Source organism: Chrysemys picta, chromosome 11 (assembly GCF_011386835.1).
Source record: "Chrysemys picta bellii isolate R12L10 chromosome 11, ASM1138683v2, whole genome shotgun sequence".
Classification (NCBI taxonomy): domain Eukaryota; kingdom Metazoa; phylum Chordata; order Testudines; family Emydidae; genus Chrysemys; species Chrysemys picta.
The window spans coordinates 33,249,249-33,262,892 of NC_088801.1; the positions used below are offsets into that span (position 1 = coordinate 33,249,249).

Here is a 13,644-nt window from a genome sequence, read left to right on the forward strand (position 1 = left end):
GTTTTACAAATTAAATGTATCACTTTTTCAAATTGTCCAAAAATGTCACAAACTCTTACAGAGCTTATGGCAATCACCTTTCCATCTTCCTTACTAGCCTCTGCTTCCTTCTCTGGTGTGTTGCTGCAAGGAAAAATTCAAGCTCTGTGGAAATTCAACAGATTCTTGGGCTGTCTCTCTTCGCTAATCTTGATCTGCAAGTTTAAGACCAGCTGAGCATCTATAAATTACCCATTTATCCTGAAAGTCCTTGTTGATATCTGGATATGCCAGGAGCACAATCTCTGCAGGTCCTCTGCCAACTCAGGGTGGAGTACGTTCTTTCTAGCTCTCAGCTGTGCCCTGGACAGCTCATCTTGATAGCTCCAAACAGCATAGCAAGGCTTTGGATAACTCAGACTTTTCTGGGGCTAAGTTCTGAGCACCGTAAAAACTGGATCACTCAAGTTGTCTGCTAAAAACCCCCTTTCTGTCCATCTTCTCAGTCAGTCTTTTCAGCTATATTTTTGAATTGAGTCAAATAAACCTCCCAGGGAGCTTTTTCTCTCAAAGATCGTGGCTTTTTACATTATTTGAGCTGGAACAATCTGATCTCTCTCCTCTGGGCCTTTATGGGTTACAAACTGGGTAGAAAACTTGTAAATATTCAATCTTACCCAAGCCCTGTGACTGGCCCCATTCCATATCCAGGTGGCTACCTTCTGTTTTGATCTATAATCCTTTGATTTCTTTCTCAAGATGATTTTTCAGCTCTTTAAGTGCTTGCTGCAGCTCATCTGTTAGTAAGTTCCAGGCTGGCTAGAGTTTTCTTGGTCGCCATTCTTCCCCCTGTTTTTGTAGAAAATCTTTGGTCCATGACAGTCAGGTTGCTGGCTCACCTTCTCAATCCGTTGTGCCATTCCAGACTAAGAGTGTTGTAACTGGATTTCTCAATCTATCCAGACACTTTGTAGTTGTTGCTGCATCAGATTTCACCTCCACCTGCAAGTCATCTCTTAGCCCTTTCAGGGACACCTCCAGATGCTACTTTAATTCCTTTTGCAAAGCCTCCAGCTATTTCAGAGGAATCAAACTGCAAATGATATTTTCTTCGCTCATAGTTCCAAGCCTCTTTCAGCCAGCACTCTGCTCCAGAAGCTCTCTCTCTAGGTTTTTTCTTCAGACTCCCAGTGCTTTTTTTTTTGGCTTTCTACTCCTTTTCTGTGTCTGTTTCTGTGGTGTTTCTCACTGCATCAATCTCATGCACACCAGTCCAGTCCACTTAATCCCCTGTCCCTGAGTTTCAGATCATAGCAGAAAGCCCATTGGGCCACATGGCTGATTCCTACTCCACTCTGGCATGTGGCTTTGTTTTGAGATGGAGTCCTCTATATTGTTTCAGCTGACTATTCCATAAAGGAGCTCAGTTGCTGCCTTCTTAATGACAAGTTAAAAGGTTGTGGTACTAATCTCCAGTTGCGTGAGGATGAATTTGTGACCTCAGTTTTTCAGTGTTACTTGAAAATCTGTGTGCTTTGTTTGAGTTGTGGATGCCTACATTGTACTACCTTAGTGGACAGATAGCATGACCTGGTTTTAAGCTCTGATTCTTGATTTCTGTATCAGTACTGTGGTCCTGTAGAAGACCTAATAGTGACTTTTGCACCTGCTTTTAAATCTTGTGTGAAATACTAACAACTGCTCTCTTTGTACCCTACTAAAACTCTGACTGCTGATCCACCTGAGGAGTGTCAGCCACCAGCTGCTGCAAAATCAGCAGAGGCCGGACTATTCCTAGTACCAGTAACAGCAATTCTATGTTGAAGTTTCTTCCTTCGTAGTGGATAATCCCATCACACAATTTAAAGAGTCTTTAACCTCAACTTGTGCAACAAACAGAGCCTTTCCTGTATTTGAAATGCTTATAGATAGAGAAAATGTGTATATGCCATCCTTTTACCTCTGACCACAGGATCCCTGTTAACATTGTGCTGAATCTGTGTTTCACAAACAGCATGTTTTGTGAGCATCTGAAAGGAAGTGATTCTGACTGAGATACAGATTCTGCACAGTGGTACAAAGCAGCTGAATAACTGCATATGAAGAAATATAAATGATTTTTAGCCACATCCAACATTCTCCAGGATTTTGTAAGTGTGTGCCCCGGTATCTCTTTCACTTGGAAAATAGTCTATCAGACTTAGCACGTTTAGTGGCACTCTTTTGATTCTAAAAAGCAGCCATTTTTAAACTTATGGTTGCAAACCTCTCATTTATTTGTTATGAGCAGAAATGAGTAAGGACTGAGCAAGGGTTGTGGGATATGTCCCAAAATGCACAAGACGGAAGGTCTGGACAAATTTTAAACATATCTATACATTTGAATATCAGAATGAAGATAGTTATAGTATGAGAAATTATAAAAATAAGTATAATGAAATACACATTTGAGTCTGGGATTTTTTTCCCTCTTGCCATCATATATGAATTTTCCGTAATTTTTGTTTGAAAACCTTTGAGGTGCCTTATTCGTACATATTTAAAAGAAAAGAGAATTCTTGGGCATCAAATATTTTTTCCATGGAGAAAGTGGTTTATATCTAGTGGGCTGAATGCTCGAAAGGGTTAGGCTTCTGTTTAGGCTCCTGACTTCCATTTAAATAGGGAAGTTAGGCGCTTAACTTCTTTTGAGCATTCAGCCCAGAGGGATTAAGCAGATGTTCTTGTTCACCTGAGATGCTCTCAAAGCCTCGAATGTTATTGGGTTGAAGGATTCCCTTCCCCATCTTTGATTCCCATCTTAAAAGAGTAGTTTCTGGTTGATATTGACCACTTTGGAACTTCATAGTCTGCAAGAATCCCCAAATCTGCAGCTTCTGCAATCCAAGCAGGTGCCACTCCAGTGAAAACCTTTGAGCCAGCCTTTGCTGCACTTTTAAATATATTGTGTTTTCAAAAAGGCAAATTCTTTGTGCATCTTGCTTTCCACAGTTCTTTATGTCAAGCTGTGGTTGTGATTCTAGAAGGGAGTCACTTAATGGGCATGTCTATCCTTGCCTTATTCCTGAACTCAATTTTGCCTGTGCTTCCCCACTTCCATCCTTCTCTTATTTTATCAATGTTCTTCCCAAACGTTACAGTTATATTTAATAAACAGTAGCTTTTTAGAGATATTCCTTATGCACAGTCTCCTTGCATCCAGTGATGCAATTGTTGCAAAAAGCAACTGTTCTTTTGACCTTGAGAAGGCTCTCAGGCCAATTTTCTCTAGCTTTCTTTTAACCTGCCTTTCAGTGGTGCTTGCTGTTACAGGTATTTTTTCTAGACTCTATTTCCTCTTCTGTGGCACAGTGTCTAACACCTCACTGGGTTTCTTTTTCTTTCCTTCCTTTTCCTTTGTGTCTCTGAATGGCTCATTCTGTAACCCTTGCAAATACTGCAGTTTAACAACCTAATTCTTTCCCTTTCAGGTGCTACTTTAGTAGGAAATCTCACACATATACACATTGGTGTAAGTTGCCTCCCCACCCTAACCCTTGAGCGTGAAGCCAATGGCTTGTGGAACTTTCACAACTGTAGACAAAACAGCATGTTATCATTGCAATAATGTTAGTAAATTAACATTAAATACTACAGCTTCACTGCTGTGTCTTCTTTTTAGTCAGACCCTTTTGAACATCTGTTTTACTACTACAACTCTACCCCGATATAATGCGACCCGATATAACACAAATTCCAAATTCAGATATAATGCGGTAAAGTGCTCCGGGGGGGTGGGGGAAGGGCAGGGCTGCGCACTCCGGCGGATCAAAGCAAGTTCGATATAGCGCGGTTTCACCTATAATTCGGTAAGATTTTTTGGCTTCCGAGGACAGCGTTATATCGGGGTAGAGGTGTACCACTCTGCACTGGGAATACACATTAAGGGCAATAGACATGGGGATAGTGGGACACTGTCCCTGGAATAGCATATAATGGGAAGAGAAAATGTTGTTATGTTTTCCACCTTATGATCGTTTCTCTTTATGGCAGAAACTTTGGGGAATTAAGGTCTAATCCTGCAGTTTAGATGGGGACAAAACTGTTTTGACTTCAGAGGGAGTTTTGCTGGGATAGGGAGTGCAAGATTTTGATTCTTCCTTGACACTCCTTTTTTCATCTCCAAAGTCCTTTTCCTTTTCATTCTGTTTTTCCTTTGCCCTTTTCCATCATGTATAACTGTATCCCCTCTTGATACTGCTCTTCCCACCTTCTCCAGGAACCAGCATTTCCATCCAGCTCTCTTTCTCTGTCCAACATAAAATCTAAAAAGGAAACAATAGCTTTATTTATACTTTTTAAACAGAGCAAAGAATTTTGTGAAGCAGCCTTACAAAATAGTTTGCACTCCATATCTTTGATAAGACTCCCACCCAATCTTTGGATTTCCCAGACTCCAAAACCTACATGATCTTCTTATCTCAAAGCTGTTCCGTCATGAAATTTGCACTGCTGAACACATGGCTAAGATTCACTTCAAGACCAAATTGAATGGTAGATTTTTTTTTTTTTGCCTCCTCCACTATGAGACACAGCTTGCTCTTTTGCTAAGTGCAAACCAGCTCATGCTGGTAGAAACTGTTTTTTGCTTGAGGCAAAATGACTGGCACTAAACATGGCCTAAGCTATAGGAAAATCTGGATTTGCAATTTTTGTGTGTAGAAGGAAAATGGCAGACACACAAACTATACTGTGGACCATCCTTAGCTGGTGTAAGATGATGTAGCTCCATTGACTTCAAGATCTTTTAATGCAAAATTATCTCCACTGTATAAGATGATACTATACACACTGCATATACTATGCAGTTCGTTGTAACATTATAAAATGAAACAGCTAAAATTGTTTGCTACTAGATTTACAAAGTAGTAATTACAGTGTCATAGAGAAGAAAACTGAGCAGCTTATGGGTAGAGGTGTCAGTAACTGGATAGTATTCAAAATGAAATATATACTTTTCACTGTTTTTACAATTTGTGTGGAGACTGATGATGGCAAACAATTCAGGAAAGCATCTCTCTGCCTGTCCCCAGTTAGCTTCTGGCTCCTTCTAGTGGCCAGTTGGCAAGGAAAGTGGAGAGGTTATTTACTCTTTGTGGACAGACACTGTAAACTACAGTTCTTGCATTAGTGCTTAGAGTGCTAAACTTTGTATTTTCATCCTTTAAAATGATGATATAGCTCTGTTGCTAGGCTAAATCTCATCACATAAAATGGGATGTGCATACACAGAGCATTGATCACAGACATCTTAGCAACATATATTGTTCATCCAGTCATTTTCCATTTCTTTTCTCTTTCACCTTTTTCACAACTATATAATAGGAAAGAAGCTTGCTGAATTTTAGAGGGTCATGTCAGTGGATTATATATATGAAAAGATCTGTTATACTCTTTTACATGTGCTTATGCAGCCATCGGTCACAATATGATACTTGTGCAGCAGTAAATTTGTAAATGGCAGCAGCTGATTGTACAATCTTGTAATGCTGCATTGTGTTATAAAAAGGCTGAAAAGTTTTCCCTTGAATCAAACGATGCTGCGCTGAGAATTTGTTCACATTTTATATCGGGTAAAGAAGAGTTGTTGTTCTGTCCACATTGTTTGCAAGTCACCCGGTGGCGGTTGAGGAAGAGGTGGTATTGTTTTAAGCCACTTTGCACTTCACCAATCTTGGCCTGATCTGGTCTCCTAGTGCAGTTTAGAGCAGCCTTGAGACTGCTCTAAGTTGCACCAGTTGCCAATGGCTGTTACAGCAGCCAGTGATCTCAGGACATAGGGCCATATCAGATAAGCCCCTTTGATGGCATGCCCCCTGCACCATCTTCACAAAGCATAGGAGCTGCAATAGTGAGTCTCATTAGGATCCCTATATGGTTCTTCTGTGACTAGTTATGCTACCTTTAGCACTACTTTATTCTGGGGGAGTGGTACAGAACTGCAGCCCAGGGTCTGGCCCATTGTATGCTATAAAACAGTTAACATTTAGAACAAAATAAAATTCCTTCCTTAAAGGTAAACTTGAAGGTATTCACGGAAGATACCATTTTGCTGTTGTTAGTCATAATATGAATGCTTCATGCCAAAGCTGATTAACCGGAAGTTGCTAAGAGCAATTACTGTTACTGTATAGTAACACTGTTAAAGTAGCTGAGTAGAATGGATTTGGGTGACTTTATTTAGAAACCATTTACTTCTGGCTGAAGTTTCTTATTATTCAATGGTAAAGATGGGAAGCTAAATTCCACCCAATGGCATGCAAGCCACTTGAGTCAATGGAATTACATCAGGGATGAATTTAGCCAAGCTGTGTTTATTTAAAACTTGGTAAAATGTAGCCATTAGCAGTATGTTTAGAAAATATTCTGAGGAAATATTCCTGAATTTTCAGGCAGATGAACTAATAGTAGTTTCCAAATGCCATTAATAATTTAAATTATTCTATGGCTTTAGAATTCAGGAAGGAGCTAGGAAATGATAACTTCACAATTTGTCAGCTATATATGTTCTCTTTAATTCTGAGTAGAGCTGTCAAGTGATTAAAAAAATTGCGATTAATTGCATGATTAAAAAAATTAGTCATTAATTGCACTGTTAAACAATAATAGAATACCATTTAATTAAATATTTTTGGATGTTTTCTAAATTTTCAAATATATTGATTTCAATTGGAACACAAAATACAAAGTGTACAATGCTCATTTTATATTTATTTTTTATTACAACCTAATACAAATACTGTAGTGCAATCTCTTTATAATGAAAGTTGAACTTACTAATGTAGAATTATGTACAAAAAATAACTGCATTAAAAAATAAAACAATGTAAAACTTTAGAACTACAAGTCCACTCAGTCCTACTTCAGCCAATCGCTCAGACAAACAAGTTTGGTTACAATTTGCAGGAGATAATGCTGCCCATGTCTTGTTTACAATGTCAGCTGAAAGCGAGAACAGGCTTTCCCATGGCACTGTTGTAGCCGGCATTGCAAGATATTTACGTGCCAGATGCGCTAATGATTCATATGTCCTTCATGCTTCAACCACCATTCCAGAAGTCATGTGTCCATGCTGATGACAGGTTCTGCTTGATAATGATCCAAAGCAGAGTGGACTGATGCATATTCATTTTCATCATCTTAATCAGATGCCACCAGCGGAAGGTTGATTTTCTTTTTCGGTGGTTCAGGATTTGTAGTTTCCACATCGGAATGTTGCTCTTTTAAGACATCTGAAAACATTCTCTACCCCTTGTCCATCTCAGATTTTGGAAGGCACTTCAGATTTTAAACCTTGGGTTGAGTGCTATATCGACTCTTAGAAATCTCACATTGGTACCTTCTTTGTGTTTTGTCAAATCTGCTGTGAAAGTGTTCTTAAAATGAACTTGGGCTGGGTCATCATTCGAGACGGCTATAACATGAAATACAAGGGAGAATGTGTGTAAAACAGAATAGGAAGAACAATTCTTCCCCCAAGGAGTTCAGTCACAAATTTAATTAACATCTTTTTTTTAATGAGCATCATCAGCATGGCAGCATGTCCTCTGGAATGAAGGGACATATGAATCTTTAGCGCATCTGGCACGTAAATGCCTTGCAACGCCAGCTATAAAAGTGCCCTGTGAATGCCTGTTCTCACTTTCAGGTAACATTGTAAATAAGAAGCAGTCAGCAGTATCTCCCTGCTAAATGTAGACAAACTTGTTTGTCTTAGCAACTGGCTGAACAAGAAGTAGGACTGAATGGACTTGTAGGCTCTAAAGCAGAGGTGGGTCCTGCATGGCCTTTGAGCTCCCGGCAGGGGAAGCTAGCCCCCGGCCTCTCCCCTGCTGTCCTCCCTCCCCTGCAGCCACGCCGCTGCGCGGACAGCACAGTGTGCGTCTGCCCACCTCCCAGACTTTCCAATAAGCCTATCCTGCTGCTCTGAGCAGCATTGTAAGGGGGTGGGGAGACGGGGGGAGGTCCCGGGGGGCAGTCAGGGGACAGGGTGCGGTTGGATTGGGCGGAGGTTCTGGGGGTGGTGGTGGTCAGGAGACAGTGAGCAGGGGGGTTGGATAGGAGGTGGGGTCCCGGGAGTGGGCGGTCAGGAGACAAGGAGCAGAGGGGGTTGGATAGGAGGTGGGGTCCCAGAGGTTAGGGGCGGGGGGTCCCGGGAGGGTCAGGGGACAAGGAGCAGGGGGAGTTGGATGGGTGGTGGGTTCTGAGGGGGGCAGTCGGGGGCGGGAAGTGGGAGGGAGTGGATAGGAGGCGGGGGGCAGGCTGTTTGGGGAGGCACAGCCTTCCCTACCTGACCCTCCATACTGTTTCGCAACCCCAATGTGGCCTTCGGGCCAAAATGTTTGCCCACCCCTGCTCTAAAGTTTTACATTGTTTTGTTTTTGAGTGCAGTTATGTAACAAAAAAACTACATTTGTAAGTTACACTTTCATGATAAAGAGATTGCACTACAGTACTCGTATTAGGTGAATTGAAAAATAGTATTTCTTTTGTTTATCATTTTTACAGTGCAAATATTTGTAATAAAAACAATAATATAAAGTGAGAACTGTACACTTTGTATTCTATGTTGTAATAGAAATCAATATATTTTAAAATGTAGAAAAACATCCAAAATATTTAATACATTTGAATTGGTATTCTATTGTTTAACAGTGCGATTAATCACGATTAATTTTTTTGAGTTAATGGCATGAGTTAACTGCGACTAATCGACAGCCTTAATTCTGAGAAATGACATTTTGTCCATGTATCATTGTTCTAGCTCAGTATCCGTCTTAATGTTAATCTAACAATAATTGTTTTATAACTGTCCTGCTGTGCACTGGTATAAAATAACTAAAATATTTGTATTATATAGTTAGAATACTATTGTGTATTGTAAATAAAACAATTTAAAATTACTGAAAGGGCATTGTAAGTCTTGCTGTCTTGAAAGGTTTATAGGAACTAAACAAATACAGATACATGATTGTTTTGTTTGGTATCAAAACACATTTTTACTGTCCTAATACTGGCATGTTTTCAAGGCATGCTGTTTTCAGAGCTGTTAACATGTTAACAATGCAGTGAGCATGCAAATTCTTGAAAAGAAACACAAAAATTATTTAAGCAAGCAATATTTTTCATTTAATAAGGACTGAGATTTGTAAATTTGTATTAAAAAGCTGTTTAAGTGCCATATAGGTATTTAAATGCTTTGCTGCTTTGGAATTGTTTATGATCTTTCTGGTAATTTTCCCTTGGATCACATTTTGATGCTTCTTCTGGATAGCAATATTGCTTGTTGAGAAGTGGTCATGCAAATAAAATTTCATAACCTGGATATGTCACATTTGCTGTTTGCTAATGCAAACTGGGTTGCATAATATCGGTCTCCTTTAGCTGACCAGATATAAAAACAAAATCCATAATGGCACTCTAGTTTTTATAGTAACGCAAGTGAAGAGGTGAAGGATGTGGCTTGCTCTGTTTGGATGATGCAGGATTGCTTTAAGCAGTAAGCTTACTGTTTTCAGATAGCATTAGCAGCATCAGTGATATAGCTGTTTCAGTCTCCTTGAATACTGGATGCCTTTGATCGCACAGAGGAAACTATATTTAAGATCTAATTTCTTGATGGCAATGACTTCAGCAGTTATTGATGGGCAGATCGGCTGTTGATGCTTTCTTCACTAGCCTACAAGATGCTGACAGAGAGATGGCTATGTAATGTTCTTTTATAAGATAGGAAATGGAATATTTGGGGGTTTCTGGAAATAGGAAGGTCATGCAGCTTGGAACCGGTGAGCCATTCCAATCTATAAGTCATCAGGTATGACCTCATGATTTATACAGTACTAATTTCTAGCCTAGTGTTTGTTTTTCAGTGGTAGGCTATATTAGTTTGTGTTACTGTTTATTGTGGGATTTTCTACAGGATTTAGAGGATAGACTGTTTACCTAATACATAAGCAAACCAAATATTTTTTGGAAATTTAACATGCAGTTAATTGCCAGTGAACTAGCATAAGAGTACTGATTATATTTTAAATGTAAATTTTAATATGTATATAATTTTTTCCAGTTCAAACATGGTAATAGATTTTGAGGTTATAGCTTTTGATATGACGTAAAATAAAAAAGAACGAGAAGATGGTATTGCATTTTATATTGCATTATCGTTACACAGCACCTTTACACCTAATTGTTAACTAATATTGTACATCACTCTTATGAAAGCAGTTGTTTTACCTACCATGGCAGGTTATTTAAAACAGTTTATCACATTGTGTAACGAGTCTGAGTTATTCTGCAAGAAGAGATCTTTGCTTTATGTTGCACTAGCAGGTTTTTGCTCTATTTCTGGTCAGTTTTAAGAATAGAAGCTCATTGAAAATGAAAGCAAAAGTTTGGCAAGCTACTTCTCAGTTTTAATTTATTAGTGTTGGTGACTAATAATTATACTAATGGCCTGAAAACAGAGGTGATTGATAATTTAAATATTTAGAATTTTCCCAAAATGTAATTAAAATGTACTTTAATATGCTATAGCATTTTATATTTTAATCATTATCAACCTTATTGAAAGGGTGTTATCATGGGGTTCATTAATGTACTGTGGAGTCAGGTAATAAAGCCTATCTATAGAAATGAAAGCAACTGGGATGGTACTTTATGTAAGATTTTTAATGCAGCAATAATAGCCTAATTTTATGTGCTGGACACAAAATGAAATTGAAAATACTGTAATCAGCTTAGCTGTGTTCCTTACAAATGGTGGATAAGAGTCATGGAAAGCAGTTCAATTTTGGGCATCCTGTATACAGTTTAAGGAGATTATATTTGAAATTAGGAGAGAGATTTATTTTTACAAATGATATTTAGCCCCATTTTAACAGATTCTAGCTTTTTCCCCCCAGAAGATTTCCATGGAAACACATTTGGTTATTTATTTTAAAAGCTACACTCAGGGTTGAAGGTAACATGAAATGCTTCCTGTTACCCGCTTTACCCTCTGCACATGACAATTTTCACATATAATTGGAGCCCAATTTGGCACAAATAGTAGGTATTTCCTGACCTCAAAGCACAGGATTAAATGATCAAGGATTTAAAATGTTGTTTTATGTTTCAAAAATGTAAATATATAAAATGCATAAGGGGATTTTCATTATTCTTTTGGTCTGGATTTTGCAATTAAAGGCATATTCCAATTTCCCCATAGTTTAATGACAGTCAATTGGAAAGTGTGCTGGAGAACACAGAAGAGGTCTAAAACTCCAGCATGTGCAGGGAATTGATTCAGTAAAAGTGGCTGGCTGTCACATCATTTTTAATTAAAAACATATTTTTAAACAATATTCTACTTACTGATATTGACTATAATTTATAGGTTTCCCAGTCTACTTATCCAGCTTATGTTCTTATTAATAATAGGGAAGATTGCCATCCTCTTAAGCTTGAGTAGTTTTGGAATGATTTAACTATACCTTTCAGTTGCTACAAGACTTGTTTAATCTGTTAGAATTTATTTTCAGTATTTTAATGTATTAGTCACAATGAGTACATTCTGTTTCTTGGCATTGCTGTGAAATTCCTGAAAGTATTGGTTTCATGGTATTTTGGTGCTTTTCAGTGTATTCAAGACCTTCTCAAAAGGACCAAATCACCCAAGCTTCTTTGTTCTTTTAGACAACTGTAATTTAAAATGTTGATATACCTATAATTTTGCACCTGCTCCTATGATCCTCCTTGCTCAGGTAAAACTCTTTCGCCTTGATGGGAGTTTTGCCTGAGTAAGAACTGCAGGGTCATGCACTTTCATAGAACTGGATCCTATTTAATCAAAAAAAGAAAACATTTCTATTAGTTCTTCAGGGCAGAGACTGTCTCCTTACTATGTGTTTGTACAGCACCTAGCACAATGGGGTCCGGTCTTGGCTGGAGCTCTAGGTACTGTGGTTGTAAAAGTAATAATCAAATATTAAAAATTTTTGGACATGAATTGACGGGGTGTCCTGCATCCAACTGAATCTGCAAGGGGAAATAAAGTGGCAGATTGTAATTACTTGCGCTAGAATTTGTCTAGGACACTAAGATTGACATTCTACCTCTTTTAAAAAGTGCCATGGGGTTATTAATGATCATAGATGCTCAGAATTGTGGCCTTATCTCTCATTCAAAGACAATCCAGCAGTTTAGGTGTGAAGCTGTTTTTTTGGAGGATCAGAAGGCAACAGGCCAGAGAAGTACATTTAGGAAGAGCAGTTCATTTCTGGGACAACATACAGCAGCAAGATATATGTAGATATATGCTTGAGATTTGGGATCTCTATAATGTGATGTGAATAGTTAAACATAGAGGAGCCACATTTGCTTGTAAAGATAAAGGGTGAAAATCTGCTGTCAGATATACCAGTGTAACTTTGGCTTAGTGGAAGTTAATGGAGTTACATTGGTGTAACCAAGAGCAGAATTTGGGCCATCGTTTATAATGGTCACACTTTTTTTAAACGAGCTTATTCCAAACATCAATAACTAAAGAATGGTATCCTAAGGAGAAAGGAGCACTCGTCAATATGACTGCCACTAGGCACACTGCTGCAACAGCAGGCCATGCATGCATTTTATTAATCATTATGATTTTTCTGGCTATTAATATTTTGTTTATAATACTATAACTCGTAGGAGCACCAGTCCTGGACCAAGACCCCATTGTGCTCGGTGCTGTACAAACACAGAACAAAAAGACAGTCCGGTGCCAAGATAGGGATATGGGTTCCATCTATCGCCCCACTACAGTTAGGGAATCCCATTGCAGCAAAACCATCCGCTATGATCTGCACATTTCCCAGAATCACTATCTTTGGTAGCAGCAGCTCAGTGATTGCTTTGGCTACTTGCATCACAACAGCCCCCACAGTAGATTTGCCCATTCCAAATTGATTCCCGACTGACCGGTAGCTGTCTGGTGTTGCAGGCTTCCACAGGGCTATCGCCACTCGCTTCTCAACTGTGAGGGCTGCTCTCATCTTGGTATTCTGGCGCTTCAGGGCAGGGGAAAGCAAGTCACAAAGTTCCATGAAAGTGCCCTTACGCATGTGAAAGTTTTGCAGCCACTGAGAATCGTCCCACACATGCAACACTATGCGGTCCCACCAGTCTGTGCTTGTTTCCCGGGCCTAGAATCAGCATTCCGCAGCTATAACCTGCCCCATTAACAGCATGTTCTCCAAAGCGCCGGGGCCCACAGTTTGAAAGAATTCTGTGTCCATGTCCTCATCACTCTCCTCGCTGCGCTGCCGTAGCCGACTCCTCCTCGCCTGGTTTTGCAGATTCTGGTTCAGCATAAACTGCACAATAATGCGCGAGGTGTTTATAATGTTCATGACTGCTGTCTTGAGCTGAGTGGGCTCCATGCTTGCCATGGTATGGCATCTGCACTGTTCACCCAGGAAAAAAGGCACGAAACAATTGTCTGACGTTGCTTTCCCGGAGGGAGGGGAAGGATGTATCCAGAACCACCCGCGACAATGTTTTTGGCCCATCAGGCATTGGGATCTCAGCCCAGAATTCCAATGGGCGGAGGAGACTGCGGGAACTATGGGATAGCTACCCACAATGCAACGCTCCGGAAGTCGATGC

General features: G+C 39.5%; 1 protein-coding gene across 6 annotated transcripts in view; it reads left to right on the forward strand.

Moving 5' to 3' along the window:
* Window positions 1-13,644, forward strand: part of SLC4A10 (solute carrier family 4 member 10) — a 270,102-nt gene that overhangs the window by 60,799 nt on the left and 195,659 nt on the right. The window contains exon 1 of one of the 6 annotated variants that reach the window (XM_008178463.4): window positions 9,366-9,832. The exons of 4 other annotated variants lie outside the window; for them this stretch is intronic. In XM_008178463.4, the coding sequence (XP_008176685.2) occupies window positions 9,752-9,832 (81 nt within the window). In that variant the 5' untranslated portion in view covers window positions 9,366-9,751. Of the gene's footprint in view, window positions 1-9,365; window positions 9,833-13,644 lie in introns of those variants that run through there. One more of the 6 variants, XM_024114851.3, reaches the window with a different exon arrangement.